Raw genomic sequence first — 25,424 nt, 5'->3', positions numbered from 1 at the left:
TCCCTCCAGACTGAGTCTGTTCTGATTGGTCAGTGCCATACCAGTGGCTAAATATTTTGAATACAGGCAATGGGAGAAGCCAGCGCTGGGGGGTGGGCAGGGAGGAGGTGTAACCTGGCCGAGATTGCCTGTGGATCTTGTTCCTTTCTGGATGCCCAAAAAAGCAGCAGCTATGCTTACCTCAGAGGTTTCTGAGCATCCTTAGAAGCAGTGGTCTTAACTCTGGAAGTGAGCTAGGACTCACCAGGGTGGGGAAGAAAGCAATCAAATACACCCTAACCCTGCAGGCTGCCTGATTCCTGTCCTCCCCACCTCTGCAGCCACCTCTCTGGGACCCCGGACAATCTCACATCAATGCTCCCTCCAAATCTAATTGCCTGGGGTTCTGCTGCAGAAACAAAGCCCCAGGCCAGCCAGCTGGGAAAACAAATCAGGAGGCACAGCAGGTCTGCAGCCTTGGTTTTCTTTTCTCCACTGGTGCAGGTTTGGGGGGAGGGAGGGGCGCACATGGGTAACGCGTTTGCCACCTGTGAGTAGGGCAGCTCATTAGCTGGCAGATTTTCTGTGCATTAGCCCAACAGGTTTGTCTAGAAATCCCGCCTGGCAGGCACCTGGCCCCCCTGATTATGCACAGTTCCACCCTAACAACCGTGTTCTCCCAAGGTTAGCAGAAAAACAGTCACTGCCAAGCTGCAAACAGATGACAAGGAAGTCCTTCTGCCAGCCCCCCTTTAGCAGAGCAGTCGTCCCGGATGGAATCAAGCCCCAGGGAGTCACAACGGGTGGGACAGCGCTTCCTTACACGCTTGTTGTCCGCGGGGCTGTGGTAGAACTGCGCAATCACGGCTTCGCTGCTGTTTCCCACGCCGAAGTTCAATTTCTCGGAAATTTTCTTGAATGATTTTCCATAGTCATAAGACACATACACCTGGATTAGGGAGGAGGAGAGGGCAAAGAAGACAGAGCTGGTGAGAAACGCAGCAGAAAAGACCCCACCTGTGAACATCCCGCCCTGGGTCCCAAATGTGGGTGAGAGGCCCCCGGTGTCACAAAACGACAGAAGCCAAGAGATGACACACACAGGAGAAGCGGGGCACCTCTCCGTCCAGTCACGTGGGGGGCGGACGGCAGGGCAATGCCTGCTACACAGGCTCCTTTCTGCCGCCAAGACACGACCCCCCTGCAGGGGGAGACCCACGGATGGCGACGAGGCTGACCTCCTCCCCACGGCTCGGTTAAGTGTTTAACAAATTACATCCAGCGGCAGATAGAATGTGGTTGTCTGGGGAGGGGAGGGGAGGGACTGGGAACTTGTTTTGCCATCTGTCGAAATGTCCCCAAAAGGTAATCTAATCCTTCAATCCTCTGCTGGGAAGTTCTGTTCCTACAGCACCGAGGAAGATGAAAGAAAAAAAGGAAAAACAAAAAAAACAAAAAAACCCTCCCGGGCCTCCGCAGAGTAGCCCCAGAGATGAGAAAGAAAGCGCTGAGTGATTAAATATGCAGGGAGGTTAAATACATAGGCACCAGATCCCTGGCCCAGTTGGCCTACGCTTGCTAATGCTACATACAGCTCGGGAGAACAGCCACAGGAGCCGTGCCCGTGCCAGCGGTATTTTCTTCTCTCCTGCTTCCGGGTCTCTGGCTACCCAGTAACCACAGTAATAAAACAGAAGAATAACTGTCGTTCGCCGTGTGCTTACGAGGTGCCAGATCCTGTACCACCGTCACGTGAAAGATCTCAGGTAGCTCTTTGCAATGATCAAAATCACTTTACAGATAAGGCATGGGGGGAGGGGGGGGCTTACGTGATCAGTCACTTGCCAAAGCCACAGAGATAGTAAGCAGCAGCGTGGAATTGTGATCCAGGCTGCTTGCCTCCAAAGCCAGAAATCCCAAAGCCACTACACCTGGGGTAAATAGATGGCAGAAGAGAAGCCGGCAGGTATTTTGCACCTAGACTTGCTGCCTATGCAACGTGAAATTAACATAATCAGAGGATTCAAAACAAGGCTGGCTGATGAATCCAATATTAAGAATACTTAGTGAGCATTGGGGTAAGCGCTGAAGAAAAATGACAGGTGCATCCCAACAAGGACAGGAAGGACTGGACTAATCCCACAAAGGGTATTGCCACCAGGCCCATTGATGCAACAGCAAACACGGTTTAAGGATCTGACAGGAGGCAAGGACTGTGCTAAGCACAAGATATACAAAGACATGCCCTTTACACACGATGTAAGCATACAAATATTTGCAAACAATAACTCATGGAAACAATGAACTACGCAAGGCAGGTACAAAGGAACGGAGAGTATCTACAGGGCGTTAATATTTATTAGATGTCAAGGTTAGAAGAGCACAGATAGAGCCTGTGCCCATATCTGGGCCACCGTGGAAGAAACCCTATTACGAACACTTATGTTTACACATGTGTGCTCCCAACTACCAAGCACCACAGTAAGGGGTCACCATAAAAATGGCTTCAGAAATGCAGCAGGTTGAGAAGTTCGCAGATAATTTGAGTGGGTAAAAAGATAAAGTAGTTCTTACTTCCGTTCTCCTGACCCACAACGGACACTGAGACTCCCCGTTAGGTTCCCATGTCACATGTAATAAACTAATGGCTTCTCAAAAAGGGAACTCAGCCCCCTCCAGCTCCAACATCCCCAAAATGGATAATCTCCTATGTGTTACCTCCTCAGAAGCACACGTGATGATAAGTCATATTAGGGTAGCATTTTTCAGTATATGATATTCTTCGATATAAATTCTCGCTCAACTTTAAAAATTCTGTGGGTTAGCCTCACCTTTGCCGCCCTCGGCATACCCGAGACATCACAGGTACTCGGTAAAGATTTCTCGCATTAGTAAGTATCATTATATACCACAGAGCGAAGTAAATGAATGGATCCCATAAATGAATAAAAAAGAATGACAGCAATGAGTCAGTGAGTGAATGAAGAATTATTTCCATTTAAGAGATCACAAAAACTAAGACTCAGAGAAGTTCATGACCAGCCCGAGGTCATACAGCTAGTAAGTGACAAAACTTAACGGGTTCCTCCAGTCCCGGTTCCAGTTGTCTTTCCACTCTTGCAAGTTACTCTTCTAAGAGAACGTTCTCTTCTACGTACTTACGTCGCTCTGTTAAAGAGGAAGATCATACGCTGAATCTCCAGGCCGGGCAGTAGGTGTGCAGGAGAAGGGATAAAACACCAACTTTAACAAAATACAGGTCCTTTCTGGGATTCTCAGCCCCATTTCATACTCAGAGGTACAACAGCCCTCACCACCAAAAAGCTCTTCCTTCAGACACACCTGCAAACAAACCCCATCTCTTTAGGACTTCTACTTCTTAGAAGTGAAGACTAAGTATGTGAGGGTCCCTCCTACACCTCCAGGCTCTTGTAAAGGACTCACCAACCTTTCCTCCTTTCTCCAGGTTGAACAATCCCAACACGATCTTTTTATCCTGTCCTTAGAATTCTTTTTTTTTTTTTTTTAATATTTAATGTGTATTTATTTTTGAGAGACAGAGTGAGAGCAGGGAAGGGACAGAAAGAGAGGGAGACACAGAATCCGAAGCAGGCTCCAGGCTCTGAGCCGTGGGCACAGAGCCTGACACGGGCCTTGAACTCACAGACCGTGAGATCATGACCTGAGCCGAAGTCGGACGCTTAACCGACTGAGTCACCCAGGAGCCCCGATCCTGTCCTCATAATTCTTATTTCTATTGGATTAACCTAGACACTAAGCTCCATAGGGCAAAGCCCAGGCTGAGGGCTGTGCACAGCTTTCCACCCTCCTCCACCCAGGAAGCCCAGAAAAGGCCTCTGCCAGCACACAGATAACGCCAAGAAGGCTGACGGCCTCATGGTCTCCGCACTGCACCCCCACCGGTACATTCTGGTTCAGTCTTGCCCCCAGGCTTGTACCAGGCTGCTGACTCACTGCCCACTATGATCTCCAGGCAAATCCGGGCAAACACCCTGTGCCCACTCATCTTGTGCATCGACAGCATGGTCTTTCTCCAAGCACAGGTTTCTGCACTGATTGGTCCCCTCTGACTTCTCCAAGGCACTGCTCCCTAAGGAACAGAATACAACGCGGGGCGCCTGGGTGGCTCAGTCGGTTAAGCATCGAACTTCAGCCCAGGTCATGATCTCACAGTTCGTGAGTTCAAGCCCCCCGGTGAGCGCACAGCCTGCTTGGGATTCTCTCTCTCTGCCCCTCCCCAACTTGTGCACACTCTCTATCTCTCTCTCTCTCAAAAATAAACACACATTAAAAAAAAAAAAAAATTCCCTTTTGAAAAGAAAATACTCCTGGCTGCTGATTCACAAGACCACACTTTGAGGAGCAAGGTTTTGCAAGCACTCTCTCATTGACAGATGAGAAGACCAAAAGAAGGTTGATGACTCGGCTCAAGGTCAGACGGCTCATGAACGGCAGAGCCAGGATCCAAACGCAGGGAGGGTGATTACAGAGCCAGAGCTCAGCCACACGCCAGCTCCACGGGCTACCAAGTTCTGCCCTGTGACCGAGCTAGCAAGTACTGGCCCCGCTCCTCGGACAATGCTGGGGTACACCGATCATGTCGCACCACTCTGGGCACAAGGGCAGCAAGTCCTACCATTGCTAAAACCTTAGCTGGTGGATTCTGATCTTCCCTCGGACGCTATCTCTGGAGAGCTCTTTGGCCAATGACGTTGCACCGAGTGCGTCGTAAACTATGTCAGGACGGGGCAGAAACAAAGAGGTGGGAAGGACGAACCGAAACGACACCTAAACACCGAGTGTTTCCTTTCGTCGACCAGACTTATCAGAGAAAAGGACGGCATTCAGCTGTCATTCCCCATGCAACTTGCTACAAGTTCATCAGGACAGGTTTTTGTTTTGTCTTGTTTTTTTTAATCTGTTTAAAAGCAAACCTTCCGGGATTTCAGATCCAGCCCTTTTTTATATACTGAATATGTATGACTTGGCCGTCCTCTGACACACCCACCCAGTCCCTCACTTGGGCAGGCTCTTTCCCTTCTGCCCTGCTGACGGGGCCTTATGAGCCGTGTTCCCACTCTTCTTTGAAGAAAGTCTGGATCGTTCCTATCCCAGCACCACCGACTCCAGCCTCTGAGTCATTATTTCTGCATTAACTTTTCACATCAGAACATCTCACTGCCAGCTGCCAAGGCTTCAACGTAGCCTGTATACAGACGGGGGAAATCTCTACCACTCCTATTTATGACCTCCAAGCATTGCGTTTCCTTTCCATTGAATCTTATCACGTATTTCGTTACAGAATAGTTTATCACTTGGACTGTTCAATGGCTTCTTGGGAAGATACACCCAAATATTTAGCGTGAGAACCCGGGTTTGGGCAGAGTGGCAATTCGTGGGGTGACCGGCCATCCCGGTCCACCTCGGACTGAGGAGGCTCCCAGGATGTGGGACTTTGGGGGCCGAAGCACAGACAAGTTGGCCATGCCAGAAACACGACACTCTCACACAGACAGCGCGTGATCGGGCCTCCTTAGCCACTGCTCTCCTCCCACAGACATGCCGAGCGACCTCATGCAGGCCACTTAATGTCTCCAGGCTCCTGTCTGTCCAGCAAGGCCATAAACCAATGGTTAAGGCTTTTACCTATCTTACAAAAATAACAGTAATAATAATAATCTAGATAAAGAATGTTTTTAATGTGTAAAAAACCCTAAGGAGGACTTCTCAACACAGTAGGGCAGAGAGCTGTTTCCTGTGAGATACATACATCCCCAAGTGCCTGTGGGCCTCACGGGACCGACGGCATCCATACACTGCCATCTGTGTTTGCAAACCCTGATCATACTTACAAAGGGGCCGAAGCCCCTGCCCCCAAGTAAGTCCAGCTGTCCTCCAGAGCACTACACCCAACCTGGCTGTCAATACAGGGGTTTCCCACCCACCCCTGCCCAGCAGCCACCCTGGGCAAAGCGATGCATCACAGCCCTTCTATTGCCCTCCCTGTCCATGGCTGCCTCGCTTGTACCCGCTAGGAAACAGCCCCCAGTGCTTCCTCCAGTCACCCACCTCGGAGCTCATGTGACCCAGACAGCGGATACCCAGAGAGGGACCTCACTGAGACCAAATCTATACTCAAGAATTACAAGTGTATCCTTCAGGCCGATGGGACAGTACCAGCAAATTCAGCAGGAGGTTTCCTTTGGCCAAGGGGGCACAGGAAACAAAGCTCCACACTGAGTTTCTTTGTCCACAGATTTACCCTGTGGTGACATCGGTCCCTGACCCAAGGCAGGGGCTGTTCCTCTTCCAGCACGGGGAAGTCTGGAGCAGGGGCCGCACTGCTGGGACTCAAGGACGAGCTCTGGCCCTCACATACATTGTGCTTGACCCGCCCAAATTATTTGTGAAAACCACACATGAGCTGCCAACTTCTAAGACTCAGCAGTTTTCACAGAAAAAGCCCAATCTCTGAGCTTCTCTCGGAGATCAGATCTGGCGACGCCGGGCCCTCCATGGCAACCAGAGCTGGGGCCGATGACAGCAGGCCCCTCCAAAGCACGCAAATCCCTTCTACTTCCTCGTGTCTCTAGGACACGGAGACCAAGGATCAATCACCATGTTCAAATTAACATACGGGGGAATGCTTCTTGAACCTGTATCTCTACCGAAGCGGGAAAACGACCCACAGGGTACCAGGAGGCCACACACGTCAAGAAAAACGGGAAAGATCGTTTTTCTCGGGGGACATAAGAGTGTTGTAAATGTGGAGGCCACCCACCCGGTCTCTTGTGGGCCTTTGGGTCTGTGACCCCTGGTCTCACACATCCAAAGCACCTGGGCGATTAAACGCTCCCGAAAGCCAACTGTGGAAAGAATGGGATTCAACACCGCTCACCCAACCGTAAGGGGTTCCCTCGGGCTCCGCGGCAGACGCGCAGCCCCGCCCGGAACGCACTTCTGGCATTTCGTGGAACAGACGCAACGAGCCAGATCATACCCTATCACTCCACAAAAGTAATCACACATCCCGTGGATCTCATTGCAAAACTGACCGCGCCGCCCTCTGTTCGACGAACAAGGGGGTATTTAGTACCTTCTAGAGTCTCTCCCCTGTTGTAAAACGTATCCCCATCCCTTCTCTAATTACCCACTGTTTTTTTCTGGCAGGATAACCCCACCACATTCCAAAAGGGCGTGCTGGCGGCACAGGAGTGTGCAGAACAACACCAATACTTACATCACTGCTCCTGGGCCTCGCCAGCGCCAGGCTGTCCCGGGCTAAGGCCACGATCACGTTGCTTTTCTCTCCGGCCCAGTGCACCACCATCTGATTGTGGGAGTCATTCAGGCTAACCTGAAAGAGGTCAAACCAACAAAGGCATTAGGACCCATGAGGAGCGAAGGCCGTAATGTTCTAAAGCAAGACTCCTCCTTTGTCACTCACAAATAGCTAAGGTTCTTAGATCTGGAACACTGGGCCAGGGCGGCCTATTTTTCCACCAATGCAGAGGCCACCAGACACAACTTCCCCAAAAAGAAACACGAATTCCTTGCTATTTTAGATACAAATGGATTGCAAAAACAAAAACAAAACAAAAAAAAAAAACCCAACTTCTCAGGCTCTCTCTGGCATCACCAATGACTTCGCTTATTCTTGTCTTCTGCGTAATCAATCTCTGGTCACTTTCATCCCCAACCCATACACAGGACATGCACCCCCTAAGGCTTAAAACCAAAACGCTGGAACATCTTCCTCATTCAGAAAAAGTGCTAAGGCCAGAAAGACCACACGCTTTCAATTTTTTTTTTTTTAATATTTTATTTTTGAGAGAGAGACAGGAGTGTAAGCGGGAGAGGGGCAGAGAGAGAGGGAGACACGGAATCCAAAGCAGGCTCCAGGCGCTGAGCTGTCAGCACGGAGCCCGACGTGGGGCTCGAACCCACAGACTGTGAGATCATGACCTGAGCCGAAGTCGGACGCTTCACCGACTGAGCCACCCGGGCTCCCCGAAAGACCACGCGCTTGCAAACATCTGTGCCACCGGGTGCTCCGGCTGGCTGGCCTAGAGCGGCCACTGCTCACCCTTAGGGCCTAACAAGGAGGAACAAGAGAAAAACATCATGGCACAGTTTTATTTAATTAGTTTTAGAGTGTCCCAGGCGAGGAAATCTTTTCCAGGACTCCCCAGAAATGACCTTTGGATTATTGCCAGCAGTAGTTCCCGGACTCCTGGATTCTGTAAACCAGTAAATGAAAATAAATTAGAAAAGCCAACAGACGACTGGTTGGCCAACTCTGTTTTGCCAGGTAGGGACGTTAACAAAAACAGCAGTCAGAGCCTGACTTGCTGGTCTCTGAACCGGTTTTTTCTGCTTCCTGAGGACACTGCAGACTGTTGCCCAGGCTGCCTTGCAGCGGGGTGTGGCCTGGGACTGACCGAAGGCGGCGGTGCCAACCAGCCCCAGCCCCCTCCCAGCCTTCTGCTTCTTCCCCATCTGCAGGCTCCGTCCGGGACTCCAGAGCCCCAAAGGTGAGCGGAACCACAAGCAGGAAGGAGCCCACGTCCCCGAGGAGAAAGCCCTCCCCTAATCAGTCACACTCATTTTGAACTCCCCACAGTTGGGCAACCCAATGACACCACTGGGACTGCCGGGACTCGTCCGTTATGCAGTTAGCCCTCTTAAGCAACATAACCACCATCTACAATCACTGCCATTTTTTAAAGGAAGGACCGTTTCACACCGAAAACAGAGTAAGGATCTATCTCAGAACAAAGAACAGTTCGTCCGATAGTCCCACTTTATGAAAAACCAACTACGTTACTTTTATTTGTCCTACTTCACCAGACACCGATGGATCGTTCAAGGGCTGGCATCTCACAACCCCCGAGCTAACATTTCACCCCCTCCGTGTGATGAGCAAACCAAGGATCGTACTAACAAAAATGCCGTGGGCTCGTGTTAATGGTCAGAATCAGGGCAAACCACCGCCCGCCTCCCCCCCCACCAGCCCCCAACAGTCAGGAGAGTGCATGCTCCCTCTTGCGGAGCAACGTCGTGGAGAAGCTTCTTGCTTCTCCAGCCTCAGCTGTCTTGGGCACACGGAGAAGGATCAAGATCCTGGGCTCTGGGTAGTCTCTGTATAGCCCACCTATACACACACCCCACCACCCTCACTGCCGTGCCCTCTGAGCTGTCTTCCTATCAAGGTTCTGCAGCGGAAAACCCTCCCCTCCCCACACCTCCTTTCTCCTTTCTGTTCCTTACCCCGCCACTGCCCTAGCTTTCCCCACCCCCTCCTTGAGGTGCTCCCAGATGTCACAGGGGAGACAGAAAACAACAGTGCCATAAAACCTGGCAGACAAGATGACAAAGGAGCTAATCCTTAACTACTTTGCTTTGGCTCTTGAGCGCCCGCGTCTAATTTGATCTATTGGAAATGAGACCTCTTTCAAGAAAAGACCTTTGATATGTTTTTAGGAAAACATGTCATTCCAAAATGTCCCTTCTCATTCCCAGAGGTAAGTCCAGGCGACCATCAAGCGAGAGGTACAAATAAAAAAGAGAAAGAAGTAAATAATTGAACCCAGAACGCTAGAGGGGAAAAAAGCAGCTAAGATTGGAATCTCCACCAGCAACTCATGCCTTACTTCCAGCCTTCCTGTGCCCCCACCTCTCCCCTTCCAGCTCATGCCTCTGGGAAGAATCTAGAAGCATCTACAGATCAGAAGCCCACTAGCACAGGTGCCCTGGGAATTCAGGCTACAAGCCTTTCCCCTCCAAAAACCTTCCCACCCTTAGAACCAGAGGGGAATAAACACAGACCGTATGCAAACATCTATACAATAAAGGATTCAGAACCCACGAGAATCACCCAAGTTCTCAGGGTCTGGGATGAAAGAGCCCACCAATATTTAACTTGGGCAACCTCAGCACGGTCCCCTGTGGCAGGTGACAATCAAATCACACTGGCAATAGGTGACAAAGCCTTCGGTGAGGAGAGTAGGAAAGAGGTCTCAATGCTCCTTGCTGAAGTCTTTCTACTCAGAGGACGTAAGATTTATGAGGCCCCCTCCACCAGTCCTAACAGAGGTGAAGGGGTGAGAGCGGCACAAAGGACGAGCATCACAACGTCCAAGGGCTTTCTTACAAAGGAAGTCGAAGGCAAGCCTAGAGAAACACCTTAAAAAAAAAAAAAAGACTTGATAAATGAGACACAGTTAATTGGAGCTGGAAAAGCAGCAGGGAGGGGCCGAGGTCTCCCCTCAGAAAGCAGAGAAAAATCGCATGCCAGAAAAATCTCCCCACACAGAAACAGCGTCATCAACAACCAACAGCACTTGGGAGGTGCTTCAGCACCCCCCGCACCCCCGCTAGGCTCACAGACAGCTCCTTCAGGCCCGAGAGGTCACCTGATCAGGGGCTCCCAAACCCAGCTGACAGAACCCACCCCAGACTCTGGGATTCAGATCCCCTGACTGGGGCCCAGGAATTCATCTTTTTTTTTTTTTTTTTTTTATTTTTGGGACAGAGAGAGACAGAGCATGAACGGGGGAGGGGCAGAGAGAGAGGGAGACACAGAATCGGAAACAGGCTCCAGGCTCCGAGCCATCAGCCCAGAGCCTGATGCGGGGCTCGAACTCACGGACCGCGAGATCGTGACCTGGCTGAAGTCGGACGCTTAACCGACTGCGCCACCCAGGCGCCCCGGAATTCATCTTTTTAAAAGACACGCTCCAGGTGTCCATAATGCAGCTTCTTTGGGGAGCAATGAATCTAGTCCATTCCCCTCCTAGTACCTGCGACCAAACTCGTGGTAACTGGAAGACTCACTCTTTGGAGTGCCTGGGCGGCTCAGCCGCTTGAGCGGCTGACTTTGGCTTCAGGTTGTGATCTCACGGTTCCCAAGTTCAAGCCCCACATCAGGCTCAATGCTATCAGCATAGAGCCTGCTTTGGATCCCCTGTCCCCATGTCTCTCTCTCTGCCCCTCCCTCGCTCATGCTCACTCGCATGCACGTGAGCGCTCTCTCTCTTTCTCAAACATGTGTAAACATCGAAAAAGAAAAAAAGACTCACTCTTTTTGGGAGGAGGCCGTCTTTGGGTATCTGGAGTAGTTGTTACAATTCTATGATCCTATATATGGCACAACATGGATAAACCTCAAAAAAAGACTACACTAGTGGAAGCAGTCAGACACAAAAGGTCACACGTGGCATGAGCCCATTTACATGAAATACGCAGAATGAGTAAATCCATACAGATAGAAAGTAGACTGGTGGTTGCCAGGGGCTGGGGGGAAAGGGAAACAGGAAGTAACCATTGACTAGGTGAGGGGTTTTATTTTCGTTTAGAGTGATGGAAACGGCTTGCAATTAGACAGGGGTGGTGGCCACATAACACTGCCAATGTCCTACACACCACTGAACTATTCACTTTAAAATGGTTGATTTTGAGGCGCCTGGGTGGCTCAGTCGGTTAAGCGTCCGACTTGGGCTCAGGTCATGATCTCGCGGTTCGTGGGCTCGAGCCCCACGTCGGGCTCTGTGCGGACAGCTCAGAGCCTGGAGCCTGCTTCGGATTCTGTGTCTCCCTCTCTCTCTACCCCTCCCCTGCTCATGCTCTGTCTCTCCCTGTCTCAAAAATAAATAAAAACATGGGGCACCTGGGTGGCTCAGTCAGTTAAGCAACCGGCTTCGGCTCAGGTCATGATCTCACGGTTCCTGAGTTCGAGCCCCGCGTTGGGCTCTGTGCTGGCAGCTCAGAGCCTGGAGCCTGTTTCGGATGATGTGTCTCCCTCTCTCTCTGGCCCTCCCCCGTTCATACTCTGTCTCTGTCTCAAAAAATAAACATTATTAAAAAAATTAAAATAAGTAAATAAATAAAAACATTAAAAAATTTTAAAAAATAAACGCTACAAAAATTAATAATAAAATAGCTAATTTTATGTTATGTGAATTTCACCTCAATAATTTTTTATTTTATTTTTTTAATGCTTTTACTTATTCTTGACAGGGAGAGACAGAGCACGAGCAGGGAAGGGGCAGAGAGAGAGGGAGACACAGAATCCAAAGCAGGCTCCAGGCTCTGAGCTGTCAGCCCAGAGCCCGACGCGGGGCTTGAACCCACAGACCGCGAGATCATGACCTGAGCCGATGTCAGATGCTTCACCAGCTGAGCTCCCCAGGCACCCCCACCTCAATAATTTTTTTGTTAAGCCTGTATCGGTGACCTGTGAAGAACATCATACTTCCGAAGTGCTGATCTAATACCTAGAACTCCCACTCTTAGCTGCTTTTTCGACTCATCTCGTTCTTTCGTTCCTGCTACCAAAATATGCAGTCAGAATGAGTCATAGAAGAGGCAGGCTAAGGAGTGGGTCTCTGGCCAAAGCAATCCTTCAAAGGGCCGTCAGCAGCATCCGCAGAGCCGCGGCATCCCCACAGGCCTCCTGGTCCCTGCTCCCAGGATCCCCAGTCCCCTGCTGGAGAATCAGCCTCGAGCTAGCATCCACTTCCAGCTCTCAACAATCCTCAGGACCACCCCCCCCCACCCCCCACCCCCCCCCACCCCCCCCCACCCCCCCCCCCCCCGCACACCTCGGTGCAAGCCGCCCCCACGTTGTCTCTCAGCCCCCTCCCCCCGGCCCCCGGGGTGCCCTGGCGTTCCGAAGAGGTTAAATGATTTGCCTCATTATTCAGAGGGAAAAAAAGAATCTGCTACCGCCCCAGCCCCAAGCTCTGGGTTGTTATAAATAGAAAGGAGGACAAATAAATTGCTTGTTGTATGGAGGCCCTGACCGCTCCGGCCTTCCCCTACTGATGAAGGCACTGGGGCCTACTAGGTGCCAGGCGTTCTTTGAGGCTCGTAAATGGTTTCTTCCCCCATCAAGAGGACACACAGCCCCTCTGGGGGAAATCAGTGTTGCCAAGTCTGACCGGTGCGAAGAACCGTCAAAATCCATAGACTCGCTGAAGCTTATTCAGGAGGATGGGGGCTGTCGATGGAACAGGCCCCGTATCATCTCCTTTCATTTCTTCTGCCATCGCCTCTTTCAAAGTGGTCAAAGCCAAAGATCGGGATGTCCTAGACGGACACCCACAGCCTGTGGTCCTCACCACTCCTACACAGCTTCTTTCCAGCTCGCAGGATGAGGAGGACAAACAAGGCAGTCTGGTTCACTCCTCCGCCTCAGCAGCAACGAAATGCGAAGAAGGATTTTTCAAATTCTACAATGAAGGATAAAGCAAATACCTTGTCCTTCAATTTCGAGGACAGGAGGCTGCTAAATCCCCTGGACTATAGGACAGGCCTGAGGAAACCAAAGACAGACTCCCGAGGCCCAAGAATAACAAGGTTTTGTCAAACCATCCATTTGCATGACCTAAATGCTAGGTGTGCAAATGGCCCCTCCGTGTCCTGAGTGTCCCCTTTCAGGACGGTGTCCTCACTATATTTAGCAAAGCTCATTATCCTCCCTGGGCACTCCACCTCGGAAGGAGAGCTACGATCTAGTTTAAGAACTCCCTGCAGAGAGCCCCTGCTCAGCTCACACATTTGACTTCTCTGTTGGCTCAAGACGCTTCAGCCACAGAACTCATAAATGACTTTGCTGATAAATTCAGCTGCCCACTTTACAGATGAGCAAACAAACAGAGAATGACTCTGGGTGAAAAAAACGCATTTCATTACCACCTCCTTCACTGGGGTCATGAGCTCGCTTTAGAGAAGAGCTAGGTAGGTAGGTCGGTAGGGGGATATCTTTTGCTTTCCCTCTACCAAAAGGGTAATAATCATATTTTCAATGACTTACAATACCAGTTCAGAAAGACTGACCTGTATTTCTGACTGATCCTTGGCTAGAAGAATCTATCCACCACTGACCTATCTGTGGCACCCCCTCCTGGTGAACCCCACTTTGTCATTTGGCCAATAGCAGCCCCGCTATTCCAGGAGGGCTCCCTATTAAAAAGAACCTGTGAGGGGCGCCTGGGTGGCTCAGCCCATTGAGCGTCTAACTCTTGATTTCAGCTTAGATCACGACCCCAGGGTCCTTGGATCGAGCCCCATGTTGGGCTCCACACCAACCATGGAGCCTACTTACGATTCTCTCCCTCTCTCCCTGCCCCTTCCCCTACTCTCTCTAAATAATGAATTAATTAATGAATTAAAATTTATAAGAAACTATAAAAAACCTGTCATGAAAATTAGCAGCCTCTAATTTACCAGGTGGTAAGAAAAAGAAGAAAATATCAGGCCAGAAAGAACCTCAGAGAACTAAACCAACTTGCACGTTTTGCAGATGAGGTTAAGTCCACAGACAGAGTTAGAGGTGCTGTTCCACAGGCCCCCAGAGCAGGGCATTACAGGGAGAGGCTACAGCGAGCCAGCTCAGCAGCCGGGACAGGCTGCTGACCCGCTAAGCCAGGGCTAACCGCAAATGAGGATTCACCTAGGAACCCAAGCCATTTCTAAGAGCTCTTTAGAGGATGGCTCTACAACATGCACTTACCTTGCCCTGCCTCTTTGGTTTGGCAGCTTCACCACAAATCGCCCTCCACCTCGTTCATTCATAAATGTTTATTGAGCACTTACTATACAGCAAACGCCATGCCAGGTGTTAGGAAACAGATGACTTCTGGGAGTGGGGCATAACCTCAGGTCAGGGAGAGGATGTGAGTGCCCAGAAGGCGTGACTTACAGTGGGGACCACAAAGATGAAGAGAGAGAAGTTAGGAGAAACGGGATGGAGGAGAAAGATCCACACCGGGCGGAAGAGCAGAGCAAAAGCCAGGAGCTGGGAGGGACACGGGAACCGCCCCATTTGAAAAGCTGGAAGAAAATGAGTGCAACCAGGAGAGCCAAGGGGAGGGGAGAGTTCTATGAATCTCTAGGTTTTACAGGAGGAAAAGAGAGTTCACAGCAAACAGGCTGTGGATCCCTGGCTGCAAGCGAAGCTTTCGCTGGAGTATTTACAAGAGGCAAATGTGCCACAGTAAACTGGAGACAAGTCAGAGGCTTGGTTTTCAGTCTTGGTCTCTACGATTTTAATAGCGGCAAGACGTTTGGTACGTCGCTATATCTTTTTGAGCCTTCAAATACCCATCTGTGAAATGAGAAGAATTCTTATCTTCCTGATTTTATGGGGCTGTTAGAAGTACCAAACAGGAAAAAAAAGGGGGGGAGGCATCAAACGAGATGTTACCCATGAATACGCTTCATAACCTGCAAAATGCTAAAACGTTATTTCCTCTTGTTGGTATGTCATTTACACCAAAACAAGCCATTCTTCACAAAATGGCTCTGTATAAAAAAATGAACATCAGCATCACCGAGGCTGGAATCCTGAGGCCTCAAGGGCCAACGGTGACATCATACATAGGACAATGATGAAAACGCCACACGCCTGAGCCTAGCTCAGAGCTCGCGGCCAGGGAGCCTTCCTCACCGCAATGTGGGGTAACCCAAGCTCCCGTTCCCGAGGCTCCAGTGCAGAGGTGGCACTGATTTCTAGAACTTTCCTTGCCCCAAAGGGACCACATTCAAATCATGCATCAAGCTCTACCGGTGGCTCCTTTACCACACTGAGGAAGCTGAGAGAGAGGAGAACACATCCCATCCAGGGATGTGATCCAGGGTAATACGAGATGCCCCCTAAGCTCACAGGAGGGCAAGGCACCCGTGGGAAGCCCCCCAGGCATCTCTCTGTGAGCTCAACGCCCCAGCTCAGAGCCAACCAGCCTTTCACCCCTGTCCGAGCCCAGGGGACTAAATATATACAGACGAGGTAAGGCAGAGGTGCACTGTCTCCTGTGACGCAAAGAACTCAGCACAGGTTTCAAACGCTTCCCGTCTCCCCAAAAGCTCCCACGGTGTCACCGGCTGCTCTCCCACCTCCACTCTGTTCCCACACCCTGCTGTCAGTAGGTTCCTCTGCGGGGATCCTTAGGCAGGCCAGCACTGGCCTTTCTTCCCAGGTCCCCGGGGCAGACCCTCATGGAACTGCCTTGCACACATCCCCTGGGCTAACGAGAAACAGGGTCCTCCACTACCTGGACCACTACCCCATATACAGCTCATCTCAGAGGCACTCACTTGAGTGTCCACAGCGACAGTCTCCAAACCAGCCTTTCATCCAAGGCTGCCTTGACAATTTTTTTTAATGTTTATTTATTTTTTGAGAGGGGGGGGGGGGGCACAATGCGAAGCAGGCTCCAGGCCCTGAGCTGTCAGCACAAGCCCAACGACGCAGGGCTCGAACTCACAAACGGTGAGATCATGACCTGAGCCAAAGTCGGACATTTAACCGACTGAGCCACCCAGGCTCCCCGACCCAAGGCTGCTTTGAACCCTGGCCCTCCTGGTTCAATGAGATCATCCCAGCTTTTCCCGATTTCTTCTGGGCACAGAGGTTTCCTAAGAGTTCAAATCCATCACAACACTCCTCAGCTTCCCCCCCCACCCCCCGTCCGCCGCAGGCAGAGTGAAATGGATCTCACCCCAGTACCAGCTAGCGTCTTAAATTCAGGATCCACTCCTTGGCTCAAACCCACATTTATTTTACGTAAGAATCACCCTAGCCATCTTCCCCCACACTCTGATCCACAGTTATTTGGGGAAGGAAAGTTTCTACTGAACAGGCTAGTCTCTTTTCTAAAACACGGAAGCCACGTTTGTTACTTTCTTCATTTCAAAAACCAACAAGGGGGCGGGGGGGAGGGGGTTGAATAAATAATAAACAGCACGTCGGCCCCCACGCGGCGCAAAACGCCTATAAGTACATCTTTTTATTGCCCTTGTCTGCCATTCAGATTTGGGACATAATCACATCAGCCTGCCTTTCTGAGAATTCGTAGCTGTGTTTTTAATCTAATTCCGGGGACTGGAGATAAATCATCGTGAAGGGTCCCGATTTTCCGAGCCAAGAGCTTGCAGCGGCAGGAACAGCGGTGGCATGCTAAGGTAAGGGGCCGACCAGGAAGGGGGGGCGGGGGGGGCGCATGCAGTGATGAAGACCACACGCCCGTGATGTTTGTCTTCGTGCCAGCCTGCAGGGTCGCAGGGATGAAAGACAGACCCAGCTACACGGAGGTAAATCAATAAGCACACAGGAAGCGGAGGGCAGGGGCGGGGAGGAGAGGGCCCCACCGGCGAGGCACGGCTTGCATCTTGCACCGCTCCACAGACGCGCATGGTGTGTGCAACACCACCCCGGCAAAGCCCGGTACGAGGGAGCTGGGTGTGCAAGGCCATGTCACAGGTGAAGGCCCAGGGGTCAGCCTTCACGACCCAAGTGGCTAATGCCCAGAGGGGCCCCCCCTCTCAGAGGAACGCTGCACCCACTGCACGCCCCGTGGCCGCTGATGCATTCCGACCTGGGGAAGAGAGGCCACTGTCTCCCGACATCCAAGTTGGCAGTCGGCGGCCACCGAATCCTGGCTTTAGACTACAGCCCTCGGCTCTTGCTTTGCTCCCGCCATTTGTGGCGGAAACAAGTGCTGGCCTCTGCTGTCACCACGGCTTCTCTCCTGGGTGAGGCAGAGGTTGCCCAGTACTGCAAAAGGCAGGCCTCCCTCAATCCATTAAAGCTGTGCCTTCTAAGGGGCGCCTGGGTGGCCCGGTCGGTTGAAGGTCCGACTTTGGCTCAGGCCGTGCTCTCGCGGTTCATGGGTTCGAGACCCACACCCGGCTCTGTGCCGCCAGCTTGGAGCTCAGAGCCTGGAGCCTGCTTCAGGGTCTGTGTCTCCCCCTAAATAAACATTAAAAAAAAAATTTTTTTTTTTAAAGCTATGCCTTCTAAAACAGTGGCCAAGGGCCACATGTGGCCGTTTCAACCTAAACTTAAATTGACCAGAAGTAAGTGAAAGAAAATAAATTCAGTTCTCAGTCCTACCGGTCCTGTGCCAGTCGACACGCTGGACCACACAGACACAGAACGTCTCCGTCGCCGCAGGAAGGGCTAGCAAAGAGCGCTGTGTTTGAAGACCTGCCGTGGGGCCAGGAAGACAGGGTCTTCCAGCTCTTGGCTGGCAGCAGTGACATGATCATGGACGTCACCACTGTTGCTAACAATGACCCCGTGGATAACAGAATTTTGTGCTTATTTTTGACTCCCCACCGTGGTCCTGATCGTCATGAAGTCCTATTTCTAGGGGACCCGCCCCAAAATGCACAAAGCATGCCTCGTGTGACAATCGAGACCTCAAGGTCTCACAGTAACGTAAGAGACAATCCAAATCTTGATGCTGATCAGCCACCGACCCTGCCTTCTCTGATTTATAGCATCATCAGCCACTTCAATGCCAGAAGGCTGCCCATGCCACTTCTTCGAAGGCCCCAGGTCCACAGGTCGATAAACCAATCAATTAGGTCGAAATTAACTGTGGCTCATTTTAAACTGAGGGAAATTGATTTTTGCATCTACGTGGCTGGACTGAATATGCCATGTGCCAATGGATTCGGGCGTACCTAGAGAATACACGGGAAGGTTCTATGCTCAACAAAGTGAACGCCCTACCCCTAGCAGCCCAGACCACTTATGAAGAAATACTAGCCCTCGATTATTCAAACCAAAATGTAGCGAGCTCTCCTTTACTGCCATCACAACTAACTCTTTTTTTAAAATGTTTTGAAAAGTTAACGTAATACCTCAGCTTGAAGAGATTTCCGTGCAGTTAACTCTCAATTATCGGCATCTGACTTGTTGTCGAAAATTCTACACGCCAAACTGGCTTTCCCTGAACACGTTTATGCCAGCCATTTCACACATCAGCTACTCAAGAAAGCAAACTCATTTCAATATTCACCTAAGCAAAATTTAACCAGGAGGGTAACCTGGTGCTTTAAGTGAAAAGGCTAAATAAATACAGAGCAAAGGTAAATCGATTACTTTTTGGATTACCTCCTTTCCAGGTTATTAGAATGTTCCTGTGTCTGCCCATGACTGGCTCCATCTACCTCCGGCCCTGGGATGGAACGATGGCAATACAAAGATGGCTGTCACCTCTAAGGAGGAACAGACCCAAATATGACAATGAAATGCCCTGACAACATCCATCTTCGGCTGTGGGATATTAGTTTGCTCTTAGGACCTGCCTCCTGGATCCCAGGTCCCAGAGCAACTGATTAAACACACCACTGACTTCATTTTGCAGAATATAAAGAAAATAGTCTCAAAAAGAACATGAGCAAAACCAAGATCCGTGATGTCTGCGTTCTGACGTTCTCGCAAATCTGGGCTCTTCCCCTCTAGGGAACGGCTCTCCAGCAGCTTGCCAAGAAACAAGAGCTACCATGCCGCTCTTCCCGCCTGCAGGAGCCCTGAGTGCAACGAGACTGCCTTTTCCTTCACCTGGCCTGGAGGAAAAGTAACAACCTATCTCACACTCTGACACTGCACGTAAGTCCCTGCCTTTTGATAGTCATATACCATAAATAACATTTTGGAGCCAGAGCGAATCTCATTCGTTACTCATGGTATCAGCGGCTATGGATAACAGAAAGCCATCGATATTGCAAGTTCCAAATTTTCTGAACATACATGCCACACATGTGGGTAGAATGTTTCCGCAAAGACACGCAGAAAAACTGAGGGCAGTGGCAGCACATAAACATAAACAGGGGACACGAGAAGGAGGGAAATTTACTTCTCGCTATATTCTTGCACAAATCGTATCTTATAAACATGTATTACCCACTGAAGGCTAAATGAACCCACTGGAAGGCTTTTCATTTTCTCTGTTTACTTCTCCGTCTCCTCGCCCCTCCCCCATCCCTTCTTCCTCCCATCCCTTCCACCTCCCACAGCCTCCGCCCACCGTGCCCCAAGATGTACAAGCCCCTAATGAACTAAAGGGTGGCCAGAGCCTGAGCAAGGAGCAGCCCGCAAGAAGAAGAGATGCCAAGTGGAACCAGGAAGTTTTTCAAGGTCACGGCCTTTACCGACCCAACCCAACACCCCAGGCCAACTCTTCACCTACATAGAAGGCCCCGTGAAACAACAAATGCTTTGCCTTCTCATCTTTTGGAAGCAAACAGGTCAAGCATCCTAACGTCAGAATCAACCTGCCGATTCTTTCCCAAGCAAGGGTATCATGCAAGAATCTACTCCAAAGAGATCTAAAGCCACAAGTACCCCACCCCCAAAGGAGGCTCTTTGTCCCCGGGCCTTGTGCTGTAACAGACACTTTATTTTCAGTCTCAAATCAGGACATTGAATACTCCCTGGCCTCTAAAAAAGCAGGAATTATGAAGAGAGCGCTCACTGGAAGGAAAATAAACCTGTAAATCCTGTTAGGCTTTGCGCTTCATTCCAAAGGATTTTTTCCCTCAAAACAATACCATTAGCAATACCATGATAGCCCTAAAAGGGAGGCTTCTGTACAACAGAATCCCAGCTCTTTGTTCCACATAACCCCCAGGACAGCACAGCAAAATCAGGACTTCACTACCCTCACCACGGAGAGAGCCAACCCACTTTCCCTCTCCGTTTGTGGGCTCGCCATGGTCCTCCTCCTAAATACCTTTTCTGTAACTTGGATGTGCTTCCTACCCTCTGGGCTCCTCCTCTTCCAAGCGGGCAGTCGGTCCACAAATATTCATTAAGGGCTTCCCAAGTGCCAGCCACAGAGAAGAGAAAGGCTTGGTCCATGCCCTCAAGGAGCAAACAGGGAAATGAGACAAACAAGCAATTATAACACAAGGCAGTAAGTGCTGCAACCAAGTTCAAAAGAGCTCTTCCCACTGGCGCCTGCCCGGGAATGCTTGGAGGTGTTCCCTGGATGCCGAAGAAGGGAACAGGGGCTTTGCGAGCAAAGACAGGAGTGGGAGAAGACCATCTCAGGCAGAGGAAAAGCAAGCATGACGACACAGAGGCAGGGAGCAGGCGTCAAGTCTGGAAGAAAGTCAGTGTGGCAAGAACGATGGAGGCCCCCCGTCTTCGACTTGGCGCTTTTGCGGCGGGGCTCAACCTCGGAACTCTGAACCCGGAACAGAAAAGTCCTAATATCTGACAGCAACTTGTTTTCACTGCTCTTCCCATATTTTATTATTACAAACATGCCCGCAAGGGATCACGGCAGAAACCACTCTCCCACGTTCCAGAACACGAGGAGGAATATCGTCACAGGAACCATGCCTAGTTTGCTCCGTAGGTGAGTGGAGCCGGAGAAAAAGAGAACCGGCATTGCCTCCGACACAGTGCTCTTTCTCAGCTGCAGGCCAGCCACCTCCCTGCGGAAGCTCTCCTTCCCCTGTTCCCGAAGCCGGCGGCCTCAACGTCACCCCTACAGCTTCTCCGGTCAGACAGCTTCAGCTTCCAGCCCTAATCTGTGTTGCCAGGCATCCACTTAACCTCACTCGAAGGTCAGAGGGCAAGAAGCTGCAGTGGCTGAGCCCGATGACCCTTTATCCCGCCATCTCCCATGCCCTCCCGTATCACACAACCCACTAACATCCGACCTTAGGGTTGTAGCCGCTTTATTGTGTATTTGCTCCTGTCCAGCACGGTCACACGCCTGGATTTGCATCTGCTGTATCTACTCCCTTAAACTGAAAACTTTCTGGGGTGGGGGGGGTGAGAGATGAACAATGTCCTGCCCTCCCTCATTTGCATGCCCGTCTCGATTTAGAACTGCACTCTCTTCCACGGGCTACTGTGGGAAAATATTGCAATTCCTCAGGTTAAAAGGAAGGGGAAAAAAAAATAGTTACAAACAGAGAGGGAGGGAGGCAAACCATAAGACTCTCAAATACAGAGAAAAGCCTGAGGGTGGATGGGGGGGTGGGGGAGAAGGGAAAACGGGTGATGGGCATTGAGGAGGGCACTTGTTGGGATGAGCACTGGGTGTTGGAGGTAAGCGATGAACCACAGGAATCTACCCCCCAAAACCAAGAACAGACTTTACGCACGGTATGTTAGCCAATTTGACAATAAATTATATTAAAAATAAATAGACGTTTAAAAAAAACTGAAAGGCGAGGGGAGGGGAGGAATGAAGTGAACTTGGCTTAGAGCTAGAAGCAGAAGGGACATATAATTTATAGTCTGCATCCTGACACTGGAGAGTGAAGGCAGCGCTTTTATAACCAGCACAGACAACTTACAAACTAGGTCTGTCCCTAGGGAAAACAGAGGCGAATGGTCACCCTTGCTAGAAAGGTCATTCCAAATAGATGAGGGACTCCAGAGCTCCAAGAGGGACGCGCCAAAGCCCTCAGTCACCTACTCTTGAGCTTTCAGCCTGAAGGGGCTGTGCCAAACATGCTTGAGGCAGATAGCCCAGTACCGGGAAGTTCTTCTTTCTACCTAACTCAGATCCTTAAAGATTCGAGTTAATCCCACTTTTATTAACCTCGGGGCCTCAGAGAAGAGAAAAACACTGCCCTGGGCCTTCGTGGTAGGAATTCCTCATTATGAGTTCGCTTACTAGCTCTCCATTCCTCAACTGAACCAAACGCCATCTGGTTGGCTCAGAAATACAAAAGCGGAGGGTTTGAGAGTCATTCCCAATGAGAACACAGTTCATCTTTAACTTGCCCCACATCCCCAGGAGCCCTCACAAACCAAACCCCAGCAAGAAATGGCACCTGTATGCGTATTTTTGAGACTAAGAAGCTCTTTTTTTTTTTTAATGTTTATTTATTTTTGAGAGAGAGAGAGAGAGAGAGAGAGACGCAGAACGCAAGCGGAGGAAGGGGAGAGAAAGTGAGGGAGACACAGAATCTGAAACAGGCTCCAGGTTCTGAGCTGTCAGCACAGAGCCCGACGTGGGGTTCGAACTCATGAACCGCGAGATCGTGACCTGAGCCCTGAAGTCAGACCCTAATCGACTTAGCCACCGGGGCGCCCCCTAGGAAGCTCTTCCCTCAGCCAAAACTATAGCTGCGGGGGACATGAGCTCCAGAAAGAATGGACTCCCACCCCTCCCCACTCCCAGCCCCCAGAGAGCTGATTCAAGACAGCAGAGCTGGGTGGCTGTTAAGACTCAATGAACAAGGCAGTATCTCTTGTTTCCCCTCCCCCGCCCCCACCCAACATGGGGATGCTGCTGTCCCAGTTGAGAGCAAGGACCTTGCTGTTTTCTTTTCAACATACAAAAAGAAGTTTCAGATGGGGGTGGAGAGGGGAAGAAGGTCGGGACCCACAAACAAATCAAGCAGGCGGGCTCCGGCAGCCCTTGCCTGCAGCAGTTACGTGCCCCCTTGGCACACACTCTTTCCCAGGGACTGATGGTTGATGGAAATCAGATGCTCCCACCCACTTGCCACCATCCCAAGCCCCTTTGGAGCCGTATTTTTTTTTTTTTTAATTTTAGAAAGCAGTTATTTAAGAAGCCTTGTATAAAGAGAGCACAACTATTTGATCACCCAAAGGTCACCGGGACAATGCCAACAAAAAACGAAACAGCAGGCAACTCTGCCCCACGTGACCTTGGGCTAGTCACTTCACCTTTCTCAGCTTGTGTTTCTTTATCGACAAAATGGCACAATCAGTGAGGTGGTTTATAAGGTTCTTCCTGGCTTCAAGGGTTGAATATTTAACTCTCTGTATTTCCTGAAGACATGGCTAAAGAAAATCAGTGAAGGGAGGCAGAACTCGGACTCATCTTTTAACTTCTACTTTAAATGGGAACATTTTGACTCCAGAAATCGTGCAATTTGCCATCTCCTCTGGCCCCACTTTTCCCCCCACCCCCACCCCACCACTGACCTTCCAGCTCTGCTGATGTCAATCTTAACCACAGGGCTGGGAGTCTCATGAGGCAAAGAACATGGTCAAATTAATTTCGCCAATGCTGATACTAACCCCCACAAACTCGGTTTGCTATTCCTAGCAGTAAGTCTGACCATAAAAGTGAAATTCATGTTACTTATGAGCTAATAAACCCATTGCCTGGATAGACATAAATCAGTTACTGAATAATGCCCACCAAATTCTTGCAGTCTTTCAAACCCCTAAGTGTCATGAGTTAATATCCCTGTCCAAAAATAAAGTCAGTATCTCAAAGGGGGAGGTGGAATGGATAGACCACCCCCCACCCCCCCACCCCCGCAACCAACAACAACAAAATTCAGCCCTTACACAAACACACAGACGCACGCACACCCCTTGCTCTGACCACGGCAAGATAGTCAGCTTTCAGGTTTGCCCACCTTAATTGTGGTGCGGAAACCCCCTCCCCTGCCTGCTCTGTGTAAGTATCCTGCAACTGCAGGGTCCTCGCCTCCACTGCCAACTGACGATACACACTAAAGAAACCCCGTTTTTCAGCCACATGTAAAATGAAGCTGCACCCCTCCTCTACCTGCTGGAAACTACGCCGGTGTGCCCCCACCCCGGGGAAATGTGCACAGCACCCCGCGAGTTTACCTGGCAGACGTTTGCTAAAATCGACAGGAAGAAGGAAAGATCAATGCAATTCAAGTGCTGACGGTTGTACTCGTGCGAGGGGGGGAAAACACAAATGCAAGCCGGGAAGTCCCCAGTGGTGCCTGCACCTGGGAGGCCACCGCAGAGGATGGATGCGGGGCTGAGGAAGTGCGGGGAGAGGAAAGAGCCGGAGGAAGGCGGGTGGCCAGCCGCTCACCTGTCCGTACACCTTGATGGGCTCCGGCTGCAGGGCAGCGCTCCGTCTCCTCCGGAGCGGCTTCTCGTCCGCCCCCCGGGGCCCCCCGCGCGCCCACAGCCGCAGCTCGCGCGGCTCGCCCTGCACCACGCGGAAGCCCCGGTCCTGGGGCAAGGGCGCGCGGCCGCCGTGCAGCGTCTGCGTCCACACCTCGCACAGAGCCCCGGGCGGCAGCAGCGCGACCAGGGTGAATAGGAAGGGGAGTCGGGACTCCCTCCTGCTGCTCCGTGTCGCCATGTTCGGGCGAACGCTGCCGCAGGTGGCGCCGCCGCCAGGAGAGAATGTGCAGCGCGAGGCCGGGACGGCGGCTGGGCCGGGGCCGCGCGCGCCGCTCCCGGGGCTCCAGGCCGCCCGCGCCGCTCGGGGCCGCCCCGCTGCGCCCGCCGCCGCCGCCGCCGCCGCCGGGTCCCGCTCGGCTTGGCGCGGCGCCGTCACGTGTGCGGCTCGCAGCCGCGTCCCCCCTTCGCGCACTTTCTGCGCTCGGCGGCCTCGGCGCCGCTCGGGCCCCTCCCCCGCGCGGGGATGGGGAAGTCAAGGCAGCGAGCGCCCGCGAGCGTGCGTCCCCTTGGCCCGCCGGCGGGCGCACCGCGTCGTCCTCCCTGCGGCGGTCGAGAGTTGTGTGGGGCTCGCTCGTCTTCCCCGGAGTTAGTTGCCTCCTCCGCAGGGTCGCGTCGAGGTCGCCCTAAACCGGTCTCCTTCCCTGACTGCACAGCCCCCGGTCCTGTCTCGCCGCACGACCACCTCCCCCGGCCCCCCGCCGCATCCCCACCTCGGAGGGAGAGCCCGGAGCCAAAG

The 25,424-nt window shown here is 51.4% G+C and overlaps 1 protein-coding gene across 1 annotated transcript in view; it reads right to left on the bottom strand.

The window, feature by feature from the left end:
- The window catches only part of SORL1 (sortilin related receptor 1), a 171,627-nt gene extending 146,658 nt beyond the window's left edge, over window positions 1–24,969 (bottom strand). Inside the window, exons 1-3 of the mRNA XM_058687081.1 lie at window positions 24,591–24,969; window positions 7,241–7,357; window positions 803–928 (exon numbers count right to left, since the gene is read on the bottom strand). Coding sequence (XP_058543064.1) covers window positions 803–928; window positions 7,241–7,357; window positions 24,591–24,866 — 519 coding nt within the window. The 5' untranslated portion in view covers window positions 24,867–24,969. The remainder of the gene's footprint in view (window positions 1–802; window positions 929–7,240; window positions 7,358–24,590) is intronic.
- Window positions 24,970–25,424: the final 455 nt, after the last annotated feature.

The sequence above is a fragment of the Neofelis nebulosa genome, chromosome 10 (assembly GCF_028018385.1).
Source record: "Neofelis nebulosa isolate mNeoNeb1 chromosome 10, mNeoNeb1.pri, whole genome shotgun sequence".
In the NCBI taxonomy this organism is placed as follows: domain Eukaryota; kingdom Metazoa; phylum Chordata; class Mammalia; order Carnivora; family Felidae; genus Neofelis; species Neofelis nebulosa.
Note: the sequence above shows the minus strand (reverse complement) of the source record. Positions and strands in the feature narration are given on the sequence as shown.